This window comes from Primulina huaijiensis, chromosome 15 (genome assembly GCF_012295235.1).
Source record: "Primulina huaijiensis isolate GDHJ02 chromosome 15, ASM1229523v2, whole genome shotgun sequence".
Classification (NCBI taxonomy): Eukaryota; Viridiplantae; Streptophyta; class Magnoliopsida; order Lamiales; family Gesneriaceae; genus Primulina; species Primulina huaijiensis.
Window position 1 is genome coordinate 3,021,666 of NC_133320.1, and position 21,663 is coordinate 3,043,328.

Consider the following 21,663-nt stretch of genomic DNA (forward strand, 5'->3'; position numbering starts at 1 on the left):
CTTCTGTTAGCACTCGAGGGGACACCACGTTCGTCACTTCTTGGGAATTTTTTTTACTTGTTCAACCACTATATTTTTTTAGCAACTCCGGAATTATACATGGTGATCCTGATCTGAAAAGTGTAATCATTGGTATCGAGTGCAGGTCTTGAATCTTTGCGAGAGTGATATTCACAAGTTGAACGAGATCTAAATGACTCTTCTTTCCATTTTTCTTGGGAAATGGGGCTTCGATTGTTTTATCTTAAGAGTTGTTCTTGGGACCAATATAGAAACCTTAGATCATGAATCTATAGATTTTGATGTCAGGACGTGCTTTCTTTTTTATTTTGTTTTTGTTTTTGTTTTCAGGGATATCATTAATCTATTTAATATTTTTTTTATGTTATTTTTTTGTGGATGATGAGAAGGTAACAAAATTATTGATGTTGCTTTTTCTCTTTTGCGTGCTTATCCTGAAGCTGTGTTGCACAAACTTGTGGTGTTTCACAAACAGCTAGTTGATAATATGGCTTCTAGACGAAATGTCAACTATAGTCGTCTTGCTGTCGATGACATGGTTATTACGGTGATGGAAACAAAAGTCAACATGATCCTAGATTCAACTACACTCCAAAAACCTTCGATAAAATTCCTTGGAAGTCCATCATCCTTGCAGTTTTCCTGCTCCTCCTCGGATGTCTGCTTCTTTTGCTCTCAGTCTTCATCTTCACCAGTCACATGGAAGGGGAATCGTCTCAAGCATATGGCCTCTTAGGACTCGGATTTCTTGCCTTCCTTCCAGGTATCTCAAGATCCTCTTTTTCATCGTTTAATACCTTTGTTTTGTCTAAAGGTTTGTCAGATTATCTTGTAATATAGATATAGTCTTCGTCACGTGAGTGGATGATCATCACTCTATCGATGTTTGAACTCCCTTTTGATGAACTTTACTTCCACGGGGTATCATGTACTCCTAATTAAAGAAACCGAGAAAGAAATCTAAGAATTGTATTTCATTCTCATTTCTGTATCTGAGACGTAATTACATTTATACTCAATACAACGAATTAAACTTTGACACCTACCCCTGTTTGTTATAACAGACACAACAAATTTATTCTTTCTGTTAATCATGTAATGGGCTTCTTCATGGGCTTTTAGCACTTGTGGGTTTGTTCTGATTCATGGGCTGCTATTCTTTGTTCTGATTCATGGGCTGCTGTTCTTCTTCTTTAACTTTCCCCCGCAAGCTCAGCAGGGGATGATCTTCCACTCTGAGCTTGATTCGAAGATGATTAAACGTGAGAGCGGACAATGGCTTAGTAAATACATCAGCAATTTGAGAAGAGGAAGGGACATATTGAACTGAGAGAGCCTTGAGCAACACCTTTTCTCTGACAAAGTGAATATCAAGCTCGAGATGTTTAGTTCTAGCATGCAGTACAGGATTGGAACTAAGCGCGATTGTGCTGATATTGTCACACCATAGGACTGGTGTACGCTTTAAAGGAATATGTAGTTCAGATAAGAGGGATTTAATCCAAAGTAACTCGGCAGTCGCATTGGCGAGGCTGCGATATTCAGCTTCTGTGCTCGAGCGAGAGACAACAGATTGCTTTTTAGAGCTCCATGAGATCGGAGCTGTGCCAAGGAACCAACAAAAGCCAGACATGGAACGGCGGTCATCAGGATCACTGCCCCAATCAGCATCGCAATAGCCTTGCAGAGAAAGATCAGAAGATGCCGTGAGAGAAATTCCAAAATGAAGTGTGCCATTCAAATATCGAAGAATGCGTTTCACGGCCTTCCAATGGGAAAGAGATGGGGATTGCATGAACTGACAGACTTTGTTTACACTGTAAGCAATGTCAGGACGAGTGATCGTCAAATATTGAAGCGCCCCAACCGTACTCCTATACAAGGTAGCATCAGGAAAATGATCAGCATCCGTGGAAGATAATTTAACACCAGTAGCCATTGGAGTAGGAAAAGGTTTTGCATCATTCATTTTTGTACGAAGTAACAAGTCTCGAGCATATTTAGATTGTGTGAGAAAAAGAGAACCAGAGGAAGACTTGACAACTTCAATGCCCAAAAAATAAGATACTTCACCAAGGTCTTTGAGAGAGAATTCACAGTTCAATTGATGAATAATGGCATCAAGCTGCGTCTTGTTGTTCCCTGTAATTAAGATATCATCGACATAGACAAGAACATAGATGACCGACGCAGTAGTGAATTTAATAAATAAAGATGCATCGGCTTTGGATGCAATAAATCCCATGGATAAAAGAGAGTGACGCAGACGATCAAACCAAGCTCGCGGAGCTTGTTTGAGACCATATAGAGCCTTGTGTAGTTTACACACCAGATTCTTGTTTGGTTGACTGATTTCGAACCCTGGAGGTTGGGTCATGAACACTGTTTCAGAGAGTGTACCATTTAGAAACGCATTATTGACATCAACTTGCTTCACACTCCATCCTTGTGAGATTGCAATGGTTAACACGATTCTGATTGTGGTTGGCTTAACCACTGGACTAAATGTTTCAGAGAAATCAAGCCCCGGAGTTTGTGAGTAACCCTTAGCAACTAAACGAGCCTTGTGCCGAGCAACCGAACCATCAGGATTGGTTTTAATTTTAAATACCCATTTACAGCCGATGAGAGGTGTATGCAAGGGTACCTCGACTAAAGACCATGTGTGATTTTGCATTAACGCAGCATATTCAGATTGCATAGCAGCGCACCATTCTGGACGAGATTGAGCATCTTTGAAGTTTAGAGGTTCAGAGTCGGCTGAGTTGGTAGTTATCAAGACCTTGGGTTTGTATATTCCAGCTTTAGCACGAGTAATCATGGGATGGTGATTCACATGGGGGGGAGAGGTGGTTGCCACTGGAGAAGATGAAGAGCCTGAAGATTGTGCAGGTGGTTGGGAGATTGAAGGAGAAAAGGATGAGACAGGAGACGCAGGAGGAATGGGAAGAGAGGATGATGATTGAATATGCGGTAAGTATAGACAAGAAGAATCAGAGGTTGTATTAGTAGAGGTAGAACATTTAGAATTTGAAAGAGAAGTAAAAGGAAAGGTGAGTTCATCAAATTTTACATGTCTTGAAATATAAGTTCTTCCCGAGCTGTTTATGCATTTATAGCCTTTGTGAAGATCACTATACCCAAGGAACGTGCACGGAGTTGATCTAAATTCAAGCTTGTGAGCATTATATGGGCGGAGGCAAGGAAAACAAAGGCATCCAAAAGTACGAAGAAGGGAATAGTTAGGGACTTTGTTGTAAAGTTTTTGGAGTGGGATTGCGCCATGAAGGCCTGAGGTGGGAAGCCTGTTTATAAGATAAACAGCAGTGGAAAAGGCATCTTCCCAGTACGAAAGTGGCATCAATGCATGAGCAAGAAGAGAAAGTCCTGTTTCCACAATGTGACGATGTTTTCGTTCAACAAGGCCATTTTGTTTAGAGGTGTAAGGACAAGAAAATCGGTGAATGATACCACAACTTTGAAGAAAAGGGGTTAAACATTTAAACTCCCCTCCTGAGTCAGTTTGAATGCACTTGATTTTCCTATCCAACTGAAGTTCAACATGTTTCTTAAAACGCATGAAAACTTGTGCAACTTCAGATTTAAGTTTAAGAAAGTATATCCAAGTGTAACGGGTATGAGCATCAACAAAGCTTAGGTAATAGCGAGATCCATTTCTTGAAATGGTATGAGCAGGTCCCCACACGTCACAGCAGATTAATTCAAGGGGCAAGGAGACATTAGTGTTTGAAGAAGAAAAGGGGTAATTGATGACTTTTTCCAAGTTCGCACGCATTGCAAAAATTAACAATTTCATTTCTGGAAAAAGGTACATTACATCTACGCAAAACTTGCTTGACTACAGAGGACGTAGGATGTCCTAGTCTAAGATGCCATTGTGCTAATACTGAAGGAGACGGATGAGCAGTAAGTGGATGGCATGGCTCTTGATTTGCAATGTTGGCTGAAGGAAGGACAGAGTTGAAGCAAAGTGCTTGTGAGGAGGAAATTGAGACAGGCATTCTGAGATCAAACTTGTAGAGACCGTCATGCAAAGTCCCATGGAGAATGATCGCTTGTGTTGCTAGATCCTTCACAAGACAGAAACGAGGATGAAACTCAAAGAAAACATGATTATCTTGAGCAAATTTACTCACACTAAGAAGATTTTTTGTTATCATAGGAACTCGAAGAAGATTATTTAAAATGAATACACGAGAGGAGGAAGAAGAATATAATCGAGACTTGCCAATGTGAGAGATGGACAAACCTGCACCATTTCCCATGTGAATCTTACCATCTCCAGTGCACTCGCTCTTATTGGAGAGGTTGGAGAGATCATGAGTAACATGATGGGAGGCACCAGAATCTGGGAACCACCATTCTTCAGGTGATGACTCAGTTTTAGTGGTAGTGAAGGCAGTCGCTGGATGGGCCTGAGAAGGGCGCGGAGGTCCAGAAAAACGCGGAGTTGGTACAAAATCTTTGTCAAACCTGTGATAACAGATCTCAGCAACATGACCTTGAATCCCACAAATTTGACAGGTTGGTTTGCCATTGTTAGTGAACCATGGTTTTCGACCTCCTCCTCTACCAAATCTTCCTCGTCCCCTGCTTCTTTGAGACGAAGGAAATGACTGACGTGGAGTGGTTTGATTGTTCATTTTCCTTTGCTGAGGAAATACAGCAGTGTTTGCTGTAGGTGGAGATGCACCATTGAGGGTGTGAGACTCTAACCTTCCTTCATGAGACATGAGAAGTGCACTGACTTCAGAGAAAGTGGGAGTATCGGTTTTGGAGGTAATATGTACCACAACTGAATCATACTCAATCCCCACACCACCAAGAATATATAAAGTTTGATCCTCATCTGAAATGGGATGACCACAGGCAGCAAGTAAATCCATGAAGCCTTTCATTTTAATAATGTAGTCCTTCATGCTTAAATCTCCTTTTTTGAGTGTTTGGAGTTGCAGCTTGTAGTGCATCACCCGAGCCTTTGAGCGTGTAGCAAACAGAGTAGACACCCGTGTCCATAGCTGAACAGATGTATCACATCCGATCATTTGAGCTTGGACACTTTCACTCATGGATGCCAAAAGGAAAGAAAACAAGAGTTGGTCCTGACGGCACCAGGCAATGAATGCTGGATTGACGATCTCCGAAGATCCATCATTGAAGATGACGCGAGAAGGAACATGGGGATGAGTTGAGATGAAGCTTTCAAGACCGAGTCCTCTCAGTCCAGCTAAGACCTGTAGATTCCATAGAAGGTAATTCTCATCTGTTAATTTAACAGAGTTGATTTGATTTGCCGGATTTACGAGTAGGAGATTTGGGTTGGTGGAAACAACACTCGGTGATGAGATGGAGCCAGGATCAAGAGAGGCATCAGCCATTTCTTGGGGCTCTGATACCAAATTAAAGAAACCGAGAAAGAAATCTAAGAATTGTATTCCATTCTCATTTCTGTATCTGAGACGTAATTACATTTATACTCAATACAACGAATTAAACTTTGACACCTACCCCTGTTTGTTATAACAGACACAACAAATTTATTCTTTCTGTTAATCATGTAATGGGCTTCTTCATGGGCTTTTAGCACTTGTGGGTTTGTTCTGATTCATGGGCTGCTATTCTTTGTTCTGATTCATGGGCTGCTGTTCTTCTTCTTTAACTGTCCTTTCCACGTTTTGATTAATGTATTCTTCATCTTTACCACATCGTTTTATTTCGCGACTGCCAGCTTATATTTTACCTCTTACTTCACTATTACAGGATTCTATGAGACTCGAATAGCATACTATTCATGGAGAGGTGCTCAAGGCTATCGCTTTTCATCAATTCCTGATTATTGAGCCTTCTGCCTCTTCATCCCCATTTCGGCATCGTGTTTATCTTCCTTTTTGTGTCATGTGTGGCTTTTAGACATTCTTGTAAAAAAAAACCTTGCATCATCTTAAATTTTTCGACAAATGTAGGATTTTTTTTTTTAAAAAAAAAGTTTCTGTCGATGATGTATGTTGTAATGTGTATTTGTAGTTTCTTTGTAGATTCAATTTTATCACCTTTGGGATCTAGTTGGTTGATATGTTTATTCACATATAAAATTCGTAATTTTGCAATTCTACCATAATTTTATTAAACTTTTGCAAATTTTTTTAAAACAATTCTAATTCCATCAAATTTATTTATAACCTTCTCCATGAATTTCTGTTTGCTGGCCAAGAAGTATATCTGACTCCGTCGTTGCGTTGGTATGACGATAACAAAATAATTTTCCAATTAGAAAAAAAAATTTCAAATTACTATATTATTCATATTCCACAAAATAAATTATACATATATTTGATATATATCTAAACTATTCCGGCAAAAGGTAAAAAGTTCACATATTACCAATACCAATTATAATTTGGCAAAAACTTATGTGAGTCGGTCTCACGGGTCGTATTTTGTGAGACGGATCTCTTATTTGGATTATTTATGAAAAAGTATTATTTTTTATGCTAAGAGTATTACTTTTTATTGTGAATATCGATAGTGTTGACCCGTCTCACATATAAATATTCGTGAGACCGTCTCACAAGATATCTGTTCTTATAATTTTTTTAATACAATTGCATCATTATATATTTACAAAAAATGACGGTTCAAACAATAAATACAAATTACAACAAAGTAATTACAAATATTTTCAATATAATTAATAGTATTTTTATTAAAAAATTTAAAGGAAAAAAGGTTCCTATCAATAAAATAAAGTAATTGACTTACTCAACCAAAAATACAATATAATAAGATTTTTTAAAAAGTCAGAAATAATATTTACAAATACACACACACATTGCGTGCTAAAAATACTAATTTTATTTAAATAAATTATTCGTAAAAATAAATGATAAATTACTTCCACAACTCCGAGGTCGAGGAAAAAATATTTTAAAGAAAATAATCAGAACTACGGCGCCTAGCTTTCTCTCAACATCAGCAAAGAAATTCCCCTTTCTTCCCCCGCATTGGAGGAATCCATCAACCACGAACTGAATCGAATTTTCTCGAAATCTGTGAGTTCATATTTCTTTTTTTACCTTTTATATTTGAGATTCCCCTTAGCTATGCAGTGGGTTTCTGTTAGTTAGTCCGTTTCAACTGGGCCCCTTTGCTTTGTTTCAGTGTTTGTTCCTTGCTGATATTTTGTGAATCTTTTTTCGGGCAGGCTTTGAATTTATTCAATTTCGTTTACTATAATTGTTGGTGGGTCAGAAGTTTAAATTTTGATGTTTGTCGTTTTCCAATTAATTTTTTAGATCTGGGACGGGAAATTTTTCAAGCTAAAGTAGGTGTACATTTGTTTTTTGAGGGGAATTGTAGTTTAATTGTCAAGATTCGAGCCTTTAGGGGTGAAATGATGAAGTATTTGAAGTAGATTTGAATAAAATTGGGATATTCAGATGAACTCCGTTTTGTGATGTTTACTTGGTGAATTTGGCATCGATAGCTTGGTTTTGCTATAAAACAGCTATAAATTAGTATGGTTACTGCGTTTTACATGTTACAGAGTGTGTTCCTTGCTTATATTTGTGAATCCTTTTTTGGGCAGGCTTGAAATTTATCGAAATTGTGTTTACCATCCTTGTTGATGGTTATGAACTTTAAATTTTGTTGTTCTGTAGTTTTTCCCATGAATTTTTTAGATCTGGGATGGGAAATTGCTGCAAGTTAAAGTATGAGGGGAATTGTAGTTTAATTATCAAGATTCAGGCTTCTGGGGTAGAAGTAAAGTATTTTTTTAAAAATTGGGATATTCTGATGCTCTAGTTTTTTTTTTTTTTTTTTTTTTTTTTTTTTTTTTTTTTTGTTTTTTTTTTTTTTTTTTTTTGTGATGTTTACATAGTGAATTTGGCATCAGTAGCTTGATTTCATTTTAAATTAGTATGCTTAATGTGTTTTTCTTTAAAACAATTTTGTGTTTTAAGTTGTTTAGATGATGTCTTAAATTTGATCATTTAGGATAAAAGTTTGAATCTTGATGCATGTTGGAGGGTTTGTAGGACATTTTTAAAAAAAATTTAACCTCTAGGTGGCATATACTGGCTTGTGAATCGGATTTAAGTTTTTAGCTATTAAATTACTATTTAAGGTTTTTATTTTACTCGTTAAAACATGTTTTTTCTTCCCAAGGCACATATGGATCATGTAGTGTGTTTCACAATTTCGCTAAACACATTTTCAATTGAAGGGTAAAATAGACAGCCAAATAACTATGTTTGTGCTGGTTTATATCTCACATTTTTCACATGTTCAGGAATATGGATGGATCAATCCAAGAAGGTAGTAGCGTAGATTCTTTCTTGCAGAACTACAAACTTGGGAAAACTCTTGGGATCGGCTCATTTGGTAAAGTTAAAATTGCCGAACATACTTTGACAAGGCACCGAGTTGCTGTCAAGATCCTCAACCGTAAGAAAATAAAGAACATGGATATGGAAGAAAAAGGTTGGTCTAATCGTTTAAGCAGAGTATATACGCTTTACCTTCTGGTAATGGCATGACCAAGTCTAGGGCAACTTGCATCTCGTAGAAGTTAGCTTGGTCATTTAGAATTAAATGGTTTCAAGATAAATCAGTTTTCTTGGCTATAATATTCTGCAGATCTGAACCGAAATACCAATTCTTCATTTTGCAGAAACAGATTATATTGTGGAGAACTTTTTTAACAAGCTGCAGTTATATACTTATATTCTTCTTGTTTTGAAATGCTATAACGTCTAAGAATTCCAATTTTTGTTGTACCAAGCTCAGTTGCTGACCTTACCAACTTTCTTTAATGTCGATTTGTCTTTCCGTAGTTAGAAGAGAGATCAAAATTTTAAGATTGTTCATGCATCCCCACATTATACGTCTATATGAGGTTGTGGAAACACATTCGGACATTTATGTTGTGATGGAGTATGTCAAGTCTGGGGAGTTGTTTGATTATATTGTGGAGAAAGGCAGGCTAAATGAGGAGGAAGCTCGCACCTTCTTTCAGCAGGTAGGATGCCTCTTCTGTGTAGAAATTCTTAATATCTTTTGCTTAATGTGTGAATCAATGCTTTTATATGGTATTTAGAAACTTTGACAATATACTAATAATTGCAGATAATATCTGGAGTTGAGTACTGCCACAGAAATATGGTTGTTCATAGAGATCTTAAGCCAGAGAACTTACTTTTGGATTCTAAACGCAATGTGAAGATAGCTGATTTTGGTTTGAGTAATATTATGCGTGATGGTCATTTTCTGAAGACAAGCTGTGGAAGCCCCAACTATGCTGCTCCTGAGGTACTAGATAAAAAATATTGGTGGCTATCATGAATTAAAAATTTCCTTTTCAACACTAAAAAATGTTAATTGAGGTCATTTTTAGAGGAGGATGGAAAGTGAGTGGTTATGATATTTGTTCACAGGTTATATCTGGGAAGTTATATGCGGGGCCAGAGGTGGATGTTTGGAGTTGTGGTGTCATCCTATATGCACTTCTCTGTGGCACCCTTCCTTTTGATGATGAAAACATTCCTAACCTTTTCAAAAAAATAAAGGTTTGTTCACACAACTCTTTATGTCAACTTTGTTCAAGATTATTGTGTTTATATTGGACCCTTGTCCGTCTGTGTTTAGTTGAAATTCTTGTTCGATTCCTGCAAGATGAGGTGATAAAGTTGACCAAGATATTGTTTATCACAATTATTTTGACTATTTCTTTATCTAAAACAGTTCAAGCCTTCGCGGGTGTGAATATGCTAGTTTGAGCTGATTTCTAGATTGCACAAAACAGGTTGCCATCACCCCAACCTTAAAAAATGCTCTGGGTCCCGATTTCCAATTCACTATTATAGGATTCACACTTTGATAGTAATTAGCGTAAAATGTAAAATGTGGTTTCTTTACTTCAGAAGTGAACTTCACAAAAATGCTCTGGGTCCCGATTTCCAATTCACTATTATAGGATTCACACTTTGATACTAATTAGCATAAAATATAAAATGTGGTTTCTTTACTTCAGAAGTGAACTTCACAATTTTTCTCAATCAGTGAAATGATTTATAAGAATTAAACCTCAACTCCAACTGTCAACTCATCAGTCTCCTTGATGGTTTGATTTCTAATAGTGTAATGACTATCTCTAGCTGTCTAATATCTATAATTGTGAAGTGATGTGCAAGTATTAATATTATGTTCTAAAGTAACTCTCACATTCTTCGAATTGTTTGTAGGGTGGAATATATACCCTTCCCAGCCATTTATCTGCTGGTGCAAGAGATTTGATTCCAAGAATGCTTATAGTTGACCCTATGAAGCGGATGACTATACCTGATATTCGTGCACACCCCTGGTTCCAAGCTCACCTGCCACGTTATTTGGCTGTGCCACCACCAGATACGGCACAGCAAGCTAAAAAGGTTAATGGAATTTGCAGTGCTTAAATTTTTATTTTGCTCGTTGAAGTTTCAGCATCATCTAATTTATAGTCTTGTCATTCAATGAACTGGCTTAACATAAAGAGATGTAACTTGTATTTCCAGTATCCATTCGACTTCTGCATCTTGCATGTGTGTCTCGTTGTTCTCTGGTGCAAGGGGTTCACTCGCCCTTCTTTAGTAGTTTGTTTTTCTTGTTACTTTGATGAATCCATGGGATTGTTTGTATGTCTGGTGCCATGCATTGAAATTCTAGCTGGCAAAGCCTCTTTTTAATAATTCAAGGATTTTTATCACTTGCAGATTGATGAAGAGATTCTTCAGGAAGTAACCAAGATGGGATTTGACCGGAATGCCCTCGTTGATTCTCTTCGAAACAGGGTTCAAAATGAGGTGAATTTCAGGACACTATCACCTCACCTATTGAGGTTGAAATTTTCTGATGTCTTGCCATATTTTAGGGTACTGTAACATACTATTTGCTGCTAGACAACCGGTGTCGAGCTTTCAGTGGCTACCTTGGAGCTGAGTTCCAAGAAACCCTGGTATTCTTTTCAATTTTTTGCCAATGTTATGAAGTTTGACCTGTTTCTGATCTCTGTTTTTCATTTTTCATTTTTTTTTTTTTGAAATCCATAATCTTGGTATATGATATTTTATAAAATTCTTGGATTTCAGTTTACCTGAATATTTTTGTATGATCACACCTGATTTCTGTAGGAATTTGGGAATAATCGGATGAATCCTAGTGACATGGTACCGTCTCCTGTCGGGCAACGGCTATCAGGAATCGACTATCAGCAATTAGGAGGAAGGCAGTTTCCTGCTGATAAAAGATGGGCGCTTGGACTCCAGGTTAGTTGGCCTCTCTATAATTCATCCCTGTCTTTGGGGGATATTCACGAAGCTTTCTTGCCTGAAAGAAAACGGGTTAATAGCATGAGAGCAGGTGATTGTCTTAGTTCATTCTCAACTCTTTTTCTTTTTTGTCGGGAGAAGAATCTTTGGGTTGTCACATTCCCCATACATTGTGCATTTGATTGTATTTTTATATTTCATGATATTTGTTGAGCTTTGGATTTTTCCTACAGTCTCGAGCCCATCCTCGTGAGATTATGACTGAAGTCCTCAAAGCTCTGCAAGAATTGAATGTTTACTGGAAAAAGATTGGACCTTACAACATGAAGTGTAGGTGGATTCCAAGCAGTCCTGGTCGCCACGAAGGAATGATTAACGATTCCATGCACGACAATAATTATTTTGGTGATGATTCAGCTATTATAGAGAATGATGGTGTTGTTAGGTCGGCAGCCAATGTCGTCAAGTTTGAAGTTCAGGTGATGATTTCACACTTTTTTTTACATGATTTATTTATATTGGAATCATAATGCTGAAGTAGCCTTTAAAGAAACCTACCGTTCACCAATGTATAAAATCTTTAGATTTGATTTGTTTGCGTGCATATATAAACAAGTAGAACTTCTTAAACCATTACATAAAACTGGCGCCTTTTCATGTCGACTCTATGTAAAAGATCGATGTTCAACTTGTCAAAATTTTTTTTACAGCTTTACAAAACTCGGGAAGACAAGTACTTGCTGGACCTGCAGAGAGTTCATGGGCCGCAGTTTCTGTTTCTTGATCTCTGTGCCGCGTTCCTTGCTCAGCTTCGCGTCCTTTAAAGTTAGATCACCTGCTCCATCAAACTCTAGCGTGGAGGGTGTGGTTGATGCTGTATATAGTTATTACCACCACCTAAGTCCTGAAGTCATCGCCTAAAAGATGAACGTCGTCCACCGCCTGTAATTTTTTATCCACTCTCTAGGAGTTGGCTTCTGCAACGACACATTCTCGATTCTTAATCGTAACTCTTCTTCTCTTATTTTATTTATCCATTGTAAAGACCAAAGAGATTCAGGAATTTCCACCCTTTTCTTTTGGAACACATAATTTAATCTAAGCTCATCTTCATACGCAAGTATACGCTGCTGACATCAGTGCTGTGCCGAAGGGTTTGGTGGAACTCATCTGTTCATTGACACAAAATTCAGTGTAAACTATTCCAGATGTAAGAAAAATCTTGTGGATAATATGCCATTGAATTTGATTTTCCTCCATAATTTTTCATTCTCCTCCTCAACTTTAACACCTGGGATTAGAGGTGCAAGATGAGTCGAGTTACTCGCGAGTTGTTTACGCAAGCTTGATTATTAGTAGTTTATTGGTATTGCTATTTAATTTGTTCTCAACATAAGAACCGGCGACGGGGCATGCTCGCTTCGACACCTTATCAGACAAGTGAGATCGGAAGTTCTGATCTCGGGTTTGGCGGTTCCGAACTGGTCCTGTACCTACGTGTTGTGCTCGATTCGACACCTCAACAACAAGTGAGCGGGATTGAAAACTCCAAACCTACTTCCGAAGTTCAGAACTTTTCGGTGGTTCCAAACTAACTGCTGATTAATAACTCCAAATTTGTTTAAATCATGATTCATTAATCCAATGTAAACATAATTTATTCACAATCAAAACTTGGGTTATTACAATCGAATTAAGAGAAGAGTCTCTCATCGAATCACAAGATGTTTTCATGTTCATGTTTACACTAAGTTGTGATAATATATAAATATATCATAGAGAATGTTAAAAAAAAAAAAAACCATTAGTGTTTCAAAATGAGAGTTTTCGAGCTCTATACCCATGGCTTAATGTGTCATCTTATGATTTGGAAGTATTGTTAGTCGTTTGACTTTTCGTTGTATCAATTTATTTCATGTTTGTTTCCTTCTATTAATGATTACAAATATTTTATATTTGTATCAATTTACTCTCAATTATTGTGCTTTCTTGTTCATCAATTATTTGCCCCCAATTATTTATTTTCATTTCTGGTGATTTCATTACTATTTTGTTTTTTGTTTTGTTTTGTTTTTTTGGGGGGTAATCTGACCTTCATTGTTATAAGATATTAATTTTTATTTATTACAATTGATTTTGAGACACTCACAAATAGTTTTTCCAATACTTTAACCATAATAATATCTCATTATTGTTATTATAAGGGAATTTACCATTTTCCTTGTTTGTTGTTCTATGAATTTTAGTACTGCATCGAATTTTCATTTTCTTACCAAAAACAAATGAATTTTTCTAGAAAACATTTATATTCAAATTTAATATATTGTTGAGCTACTTTTTTTTTCCCCTCAAAATATCATGTCTTCGTCATAAATCATTTTGAGGATACCAAAATTTTACCTCGAGTTCGGTTTGAAGAGCGAATCTTCAAATCTTTACAGCTGATTGGGGTCGGGTCGGAACTTTGAGTTCTGCACAGACAGAAATAGGGTTAGGGGGCGCCAGAGAGTTTTTCAACATGACCCCTCAGAAGCTAGCAAACTTAAGGAAAAAATAACTATATTATTGATGTTAAGTGAATAAGAGAATGTGTCAAAACCGTGACCAATACCTGGTATTTATAGAGGGATGAGATTAGTTATCTTGTTGGAGTAAGACTCTTGATGAGATAGAATCTTACCTGAGATGGGAGACTATAAACATTAGGACTCTGTGACCATGACGACTGAGACTCTTATCTTATCTCATTTAGATTTGATCGAAACCCATATTTATCGAGACCTCTTATCTATTAACGAGAATGTCTTTACATTCCTTAACTGCATCATGGCTCGGATTTATCGGCCTCTCAGTGGGCTCGAACTTCTAGCTGTAAGACCTCTTGGTGGGATCGAATTTCCCGGCCCCTTGGTGGGCTGGGACTTCCAGCTTTATGGCCCCTTGGTGGGTTAGGATTTCCTGGCCCTTTGATGGGCTCAGACTTCTAGCTATATGGTTTTTTGGTGGGTTCAAATTTCTCAGCTCTTTGGTGGGCTCAGATTTCTAGTTGTATGGCCTCTTGATGGGCTCAAATTTCTGATAGTGCTAGCGTTGTTGGCTTGGACTCTCGATAGGGCTAAGAATTGTCTTGACATGGGCTCGGATCCGCTCAAGTTTATCAAATTTAGGAGGCATCACAATTGATTTTCCAATATCATCACTAAAATTGATATATTTTAATATCTCTTCAATCTCTAACAAATGATATGAAGATAACGATTTTCTATCTAATCTTGTCACCTCTTGTTTCTTTATCATTAACTCGATTTAATTTAATCCACAATGCTTTACAAAACTCAGATTTCATTTCTACTGGATTTCTTCAATAATATACAAATTGAGTTTTTTCAACCTTGGTATATGTATGAAGTGCATATTGTTGGAACCATCATGTTATAATTTATGCTAACATTTATTTTAATATCATAATCTATATAATTAGCGAACTTTCAAAAGTAATAAAAACAAAAAAATATATAATATAAAAATTTAGAATTTTTTTTGAAATTATAGTTTCTTATATTTCAATGATTTTTTTTATATAAACTATAAAATTCTATATACATAAATCTCGACCTTTAAAGAGAATGTTGAAGTTTTATAACCAATATATGAAAATTAAATACGTTGTTTGCAATGAAAATTTGACACCAGTTAACACAACATAAAATATTTGTCTGTAAAATATTTTGAAGAACTTAAAAACTTTTATGAATCGTAAATTAAATTTAAGAATGAAAGTTCACTGTGATTTCTCCTTTCTATCATCCAATTTTTTCATTATCATAATCATCTACATTTTTGAGTTTTAATAGCTTAATATTGTATCAAAGTATCAAAACTGGCATGGAGTTTAGTTATTAGAATATATATTTTACGTAAGGACATAAAATATTGATAAAGAAGATTATGATTTTGGTCATGTAAGTCGGTCTATTTTAGATTTTGGTCATGTAACTTGTCATTAATTTTCATTCAGTAATGGTTTTGGTCTTTTTTTTAGTAGGTCTCTTGTGAGACGGTCTCACGAATCTTTATTTGTGAGACGGATGAACCTTACCAATATTCACAATAAAAAGTAATAATTTTTCATGAATAACCCAAATAAGATATTTATTTCACAAAATACGACCGGTGAGACCATCTCATGCAAATTTTTGCTTTTTTTTTTGTCCGAAGTTACTAAATCCAAAAAAATCTTGAATTTTTAATACTCTTCTATTATTGTTTGAACAAAAATAAATTTATATTTGTACAAAAAGTGGCAAAACTTAACATCTCAATAAATAAATTATTTTGGTAAAATTTTATTCATCATTTTATACTCCATTACAAGTTTAGTTCATACATATAATAGTAATATACCCAAAAAATAAATTAATATAGTCATATTTATCGTCTTTAATTGCTACAATAATTTAATTTATACATATAATTCTTATTTTTATTTTTTTTGAATTTTCGGAAAATACAATCCACTATGAACTTCATCATTCGTAAAATGTAAAACCTAGAAGAAATAACAAGAGCGATGGATGCATCTTTGAACACCATCAACTTTTAATCAATAATAGCTCATAAATATCATAAATTGAAAACCCGTATTTTAAAATTAATTAATAAGACAATCTCACAATATAATATACAATATAATATAGTTCTACACCAAACGGTGATCTAGAAACGTGATTTCAGTAGTCGGTCAAGGCACGCTTTTTAAATTATACTTTTCAATTATTACATGATGATTATTTAACGACATGTTAACTTTACATTAATATATTCATTTAAATTTATTTTGTTAAAACTAAACTCATTCTAAATGCTTGAAATTCGTGAAACAAATTTCAAAATATGAATAATAATAACAATAATAATATACGAATCCTCGTCGAATCATTTGACCAAATCAAGCAAGTTGATGACAAATAAAATATAGCAGCGAACATTTGGCCAGTGATAACAAGTACAAATTTCAATGCAATAAAAAAATAAATTTCAACCTTTCGGATTTGAAAATCCATAAATATAATTTAGAGGAAGGTTCATTGTGGCCTTCGTTTCTTTATAAATGTCTAAAATATTTGGCAGAAAACCGTATGTTAAAAAATTATGTCATATGTCCTGTTTTCCCTGATTTGAGGGGGTTTTTTGTAATTATTATTTTTAAAACCAAATGTCTATTATTTTTTCTGAGAATTTTCATTAGTGGACATAAGTTCAAAACTATATGAATTTGAATTAAAATGCAGATTGTAAAGGTGGACACTTCGCACTGCTATAAATTGAGGGGAATTCTTAGCTTGTTCTCATACACAAACATCTCCAAATCATGAAGTTTCTAAGCATTTTGGCACCCTTTCTTGTTATCTTTTCGTGTTCACTTGTAGTTTCTGCCGAGGAACATTACCGTAATTTTCTTGAATGTCTGGCACATAAATCCAACGACGACTCCTCGTTCTTTGACGATGTTTACACCCCAAGCAACTCCTCCTACACGTCCATTCTGAGGTTTTCCATCCAGAACCTTAGATTCGAGACACCGTCTACTCCGAAACCGTTGGTGATCATAACACCACAGCAAGAATCACAAATCCCACCGGTCATTTGCTGTGCCAGAGAGAATGGAATGGAAATTAGAACACGAAGTGGCGGCCACGACTATGAGGGACTTTCTTTCGTGTCCAAAGTCCCTTTCGTGATCCTTGATTTGATCAAGTTCAGTGAAGTAAGTGTTGATGCTAAGTCGAAAACTGCTTGGGTCCAATCTGGAGCAACTCTGGGCATTCTATATTATAGAATCGCAGAGAAGAGCCAAACCTTAGGGTTCCCCGCCGGTGTGTGCACAACTATTGGCGTTGGTGGACACCTAAGTGGAGGAGGATATGGCATGTTGATGAGGAAGTATGGTCTCGCCGCTGATAATGTCGTTGATGCAAGAATAGTAGACGTTAATGGTAGAATTCTAGATAGAGAATCCATGGGTGAAGATCTTTTCTGGGCCATTAGAGGTGGTGGAGGCGCAAGTTTTGGTGTAATTCTTGCATGGAAAGTACAATTAGTGGATGTTCCCGAAAACGTCACTGTGTTTTCTGTTGACAGAACTTTGGAGCAGAATGCAACTCAACTCGTCCATAAGTGGCAATACATTGCTCATAAATTTGAGAAGGAATTACTCATCAGAGTCATCTTAACTAGGACAAACGCCAACCAAGGTGGTAGAAACTACACAATTCGGGCTACGTTTAATTCTCTTTTTGTTGGTGGGATTGATAGGTTGCTTACAATTATGCAAAAAAGTTTCCCTGAATTGGGTTTGGTGAGAGAAGACTGCACCCCAATGAGTTGGATTCAATCGATCCTTTATTTCGCTGGGTTTCGGATAGATTCACGTGAGATCCTACTCGACAGGAAGCAACCTAGTGTTCGATACTTCAAAGCAAAATCAGACTATGTGCAGAATCCTATCCCTGAAAATGGCCTTGAAGGGATCTGGAGATTGTTTTACGAAGCTGAAGCAAATGAGGCAGTCATTATCTTTACCCCTTATGGCGGAAGAATGGATGAAATCCCCTCATCCGAGATTCCATTTCCTCACAGAATTGGTAATTTATACAAAATCCAGCATTTGGTGTTTTGGGAAGCGGCAGAAGCACAAGATTCAGATAGTTACATAAGCTGGATCAAAAGACTTTACAGTTACATGACTCCTTATGTTTCGAACTTACCTAGGGCGGCGTACGTCAATTACAGGGATCTTGATATTGGAGCCAATAGAGATCATGGAGCCACAAGTTATCCACAAGCCAGAATTTGGGGTTTCAAGTATTTCAAGAACAATTTCGACAGGTTGGTTCGAGTGAAAACCATCGTCGATCCTGAGAATTTCTTCAAGAATGAACAAAGCATTCCTTCACTTCTCTGGCAGAGGAAAGATTAGATTGTGGGAAATAAGAAATGTTTTTTATGTACTGCATTAATAATCGTTGCGTGGCTTATTTATGAATAAATGCTGGGAAAGAAAATTATTCACTAACCTGATTTGGCAAATGATCCAGCATGCCTTCAATAGATTCATTTCTCTTGGTGCAAAATGAACAAACTAGAACATAATTAGCTTCATTTCATATGAAAGAAAGCCCCAAATATTATGCATTATTCATTCATCAACATTGGTTCGTACTAACTCATGTAGTGATTACACACAACTATGGCCAACATTCGTAGAAATCCGTTGGTACGACGTCCTGCAAGAATATTAACATCCTCGGAGGGTGCTCCTATGTTACAGCAAACACACTACACATGTTTTAACCTTTCTTCAAAACCCAGAGATAGTTTTCCATGATGGAAAGAAAATCCAGAGTAACTAACAAATGAAGATAATCAAAGGAAACATTACGAATAAAATCAACATCATTTTCATCAAATAAGGAAGATACGATGGCAAACACATGTGTTGTTCTCCAGTTGATCCTCTTAATTTTGCAATAAATCTTCAAGATCATCCAGCAAAACATACATCTTCCCCACATTGAAAACAATATATTTTTGTATTTAAAAAATAAAGAAATTTTATAAAATGTTTATTTTTTAATTAGGTTGATATGATCAATTTAATTGTTGTTTTTTTCCTAAATAACCGATTAATTCTCTTTTCAAATAAAAATCGCAAGACAAACCAAACCGAATTTCTAATTACTTTAAATTTTAAAGCCCTTTTACTACAAGAAAAGAAAGTAAGGGCTCGAATTTATTTTGAATAAGTCTTTTGAGACGGTCTAACGTATATAAACGGCTCGAATAGATTCATACATATGATGAAATAATATTTTAAGCAAAAAATTCATCTCACAATATCGACCCGTAAGACAGTATCGTGTTAGTCTATGCAACACCGATTGTTTCATCTTCTATTCTAATACCATTAGATATCGTGAGTTTTTCGCATTTTTATGGAAGTTATGCTGATGATCCAAGAACTACCATCTCACAATATCATAATGATAGAAATACTTCAGTTGTTGCATAAATAATCCGACTATATCATAGTAGTTTTTGTGATTAATTTATTTTAGAAATAACCATGAATCCACCATCGTTGTTTAGCCGGAAAATTTTATGTCAAAACCAACAAAATAACACAATCTCAATAAATACAAAGTCGTATATGCCAAAACCATGATATCTAATATTCTTTTTTCCACAAATAAACTGAAACTCATATAAAATGCACATTATAACTCGATTTATAAATATAAATTATTTAAAAATAGTGTGTTAAAACTGGAAATCTGACCAACGAATTCAGAAAAATACACCTCCTATGAACTGAAACCACCATTATTTTAGAACAATATGTATTTTAATGCTTTTGGGGCCCATAATTCAGAAGCCCTACACCATGTTGTATCAACACAGACGGATTTTATATTGCTACAAGGTGGTATAGAGCTTCAGAATTGTGCGCAGAATAACAAATTCGTCGAGCAAAGAAAATCGATATGATATTCTGTTGAATAGAAGAAATTTCAAGAAACCAAATATTTAAATCAGCAGATAACTTACATGGGCTTATATAGAATCTTCAAAAAAATATTCTTCAAGTTTCTAGCTCCGATCCCAGCAATCAGCATAATTGCGAAACATTTTCAAGAAAAAGAATTGAATCATGAAATCAACAGGAAAGGGTTTTAAGGGAAAAGAAAAACCTTCCCATCTTCGTCTCTGGTTTTTGATTCTACGAGAAAACCCAAAACCATTAATAGATCTATATCAGTATTCCGAATCCATATATATATATATATACACGTATAAGCAAAAAATTTTTTTTTGTCAAAATAAGAAAATTTTTTATCCAAATTATTTACTGAAAAAAATATATTATTTAATTAGTTTATTTAATTTTTTTTAAAAAAAGTTATTGAATATTAAAAGTTATCACTTAAACAAAGTTTTTCAATTGACATTAAATTATCATTTAGTAATTACAAATGTTTGACTTCAAATGCATGTTATTTCGAAATTACCTTAATTTGAAAAAGTTAATGAATAGTATTTTTTTTGCAAAACCATATGTATATTGTATCTCTTGAATTGCTTTCTTAAAATTCAAATAAGAAAGCCCAATAAAATTAAAAGAGAAATGTTTAAAAGGGTTTTAAATAGACATTATATTATCATCAATGAACATGTCTGTTACCCTTAATAGTCAGAAATGTTTGATACTTAATTCATGCAATTTGAGATTTTCATAATTTGAAAGAGATATTGTATAGTATAATTCTATCAAAAACATCTATTGTATAATTTTTGTCTCTTGGGCTGCCTTATTTAAATTTTAAATTATAAATAATGCAGTGTTGCATATTATATTGGAAACCAATTTTATTTTATTTATCTTACAAAATTTATGTACTCCAAAATTGAATTTTGAAAAAACTCATCTTTTCAGCATCACCTGTTAGTTGAGTCATTCCAATATACGATAGATGTTTAAACTTAGATTTGTTCGATGTTATGAACTGTCTACATTTGAAAACAACTAGTATTTATTTTTTATATTTATATTTTTGATTACAATTTAAATACCTATTCATTTTTCATAATATCATATCGTTACTAATTATAAGCCATAAAAAACCCCCCCCCCCCCCCCAAAATACTCCTTCCCCATTATGTGAAATTACTAAAATAATTTTTTTTACCTTAACTATTATTTTTTTAATAATCATATGTTTCCACAACTTAGATTTGAACCCTTATTGAATTATTTCTGTTTGTTTTAAAATGAAAACTAAATATTAATACATTTTGAACCCACTTTACATGTTATATTAGAACATAAAAAATTCATTTTTTTCCGATTTGTATATGCTAATTTCTTTTTAATATCATGTTCACTCCTATTTATATATACTAATTTAATTTAACTTCTCTTAAAAATATGGGTTGATTGTGTAACATGAATGATAAAAAAAATTAATAAACACAGATAAATTATGTAGTGTGATTGATGAATATGTCAAATGATTCAGATAAATATGAACAATGAATCATCAAACACATAAAACAATAATTTATACATTAGATACATGAAAATAATGATTTTTAAACCGTATAACAGAGTATATGATGGAAAGAGTGTGCAAATTAACAAATACATCAAGATAATCAAGGCAAATTAACAAACCTGACTCGTTGTCAACGAGCTTGGTCCAAAACATGACCGTAATCGACTTAAGGTGGGGCGATTACGGTTTTAGTTTTTAAAATCTGG

General features: G+C 35.0%; 2 protein-coding genes, 1 long non-coding RNA gene and 1 pseudogene across 5 annotated transcripts; 3 read left to right on the top strand and 1 right to left on the bottom strand.

Moving 5' to 3' along the window:
- The first annotated feature begins 461 nt into the window (after window positions 1-461).
- Window positions 462-6,104, top strand: LOC140959756 (uncharacterized; annotated as a pseudogene).
- Window positions 6,105-6,939: 835 nt separating this feature from the next.
- LOC140959138 (SNF1-related protein kinase catalytic subunit alpha KIN10-like) lies at window positions 6,940-12,592 on the top strand. 3 transcript variants are annotated; one of them, XM_073416921.1, is made up of 11 exons: window positions 6,940-7,091; window positions 8,333-8,523; window positions 8,877-9,061; window positions 9,169-9,351; window positions 9,477-9,608; window positions 10,284-10,469; window positions 10,791-10,880; window positions 10,949-11,032; window positions 11,208-11,342; window positions 11,579-11,824; window positions 12,056-12,592. In XM_073416921.1, exons 2-11 carry the CDS (start codon window positions 8,337-8,339, stop codon window positions 12,167-12,169), a joined length of 1,542 nt encoding a protein of 513 aa, XP_073273022.1. In that variant the 5' UTR covers window positions 6,940-7,091; window positions 8,333-8,336; the 3' UTR covers window positions 12,170-12,592. The 3 variants fall into 3 exon arrangements, with proteins under 3 accessions (XP_073273022.1, XP_073273023.1, XP_073273024.1); XM_073416922.1 differs by lacking the exon at window positions 6,940-7,091 and adding an exon at window positions 7,354-7,556; XM_073416923.1 differs by lacking the exon at window positions 6,940-7,091 and adding an exon at window positions 7,376-7,586.
- A 4,026-nt stretch (window positions 12,593-16,618) lies between these two features.
- Window positions 16,619-18,511, top strand: LOC140959243 (tetrahydroberberine oxidase-like). The gene is made up of 2 exons (XM_073417110.1): window positions 16,619-18,327; window positions 18,443-18,511. The coding sequence occupies exon 1, from the start codon at window positions 16,717-16,719 to the stop codon at window positions 18,322-18,324; it is 1,608 nt and encodes a 535-aa protein (XP_073273211.1). The 5' UTR covers window positions 16,619-16,716; the 3' UTR covers window positions 18,325-18,327; window positions 18,443-18,511.
- LOC140959244 (uncharacterized) lies at window positions 18,485-20,135 on the bottom strand. Its single transcript, XR_012171953.1, has 2 exons — window positions 19,067-20,135; window positions 18,485-18,860 (listed from the first exon to the last, which is right to left on the bottom strand). It is a non-coding gene; the product is annotated as an uncharacterized lncRNA (long non-coding RNA).
- Between the last annotated feature and the right edge of the window lie 1,528 nt (window positions 20,136-21,663).

Bases quoted from the DNA above. Each gene is read 5' to 3' on its own strand.
- LOC140959138 (XM_073416921.1), top strand. From the start codon at position 8,337: ATGGATGGATCAATCCAAGAAGGTAGTAGCGTAGATTCTTTCTTGCAG. The intron at 11,033-11,207 runs GTATTCTTTTCA...TGATTTCTGTAG, and splicing joins CTGAGTTCCAAGAAACCCTG to GAATTTGGGAATAATCGGAT. The intron at 11,343-11,578 runs GTTAGTTGGCCT...TTTTTCCTACAG, and splicing joins GATGGGCGCTTGGACTCCAG to TCTCGAGCCCATCCTCGTGA.
- LOC140959243 (XM_073417110.1), top strand. From the start codon at position 16,717: ATGAAGTTTCTAAGCATTTTGGCACCCTTTCTTGTTATCTTTTCGTGT.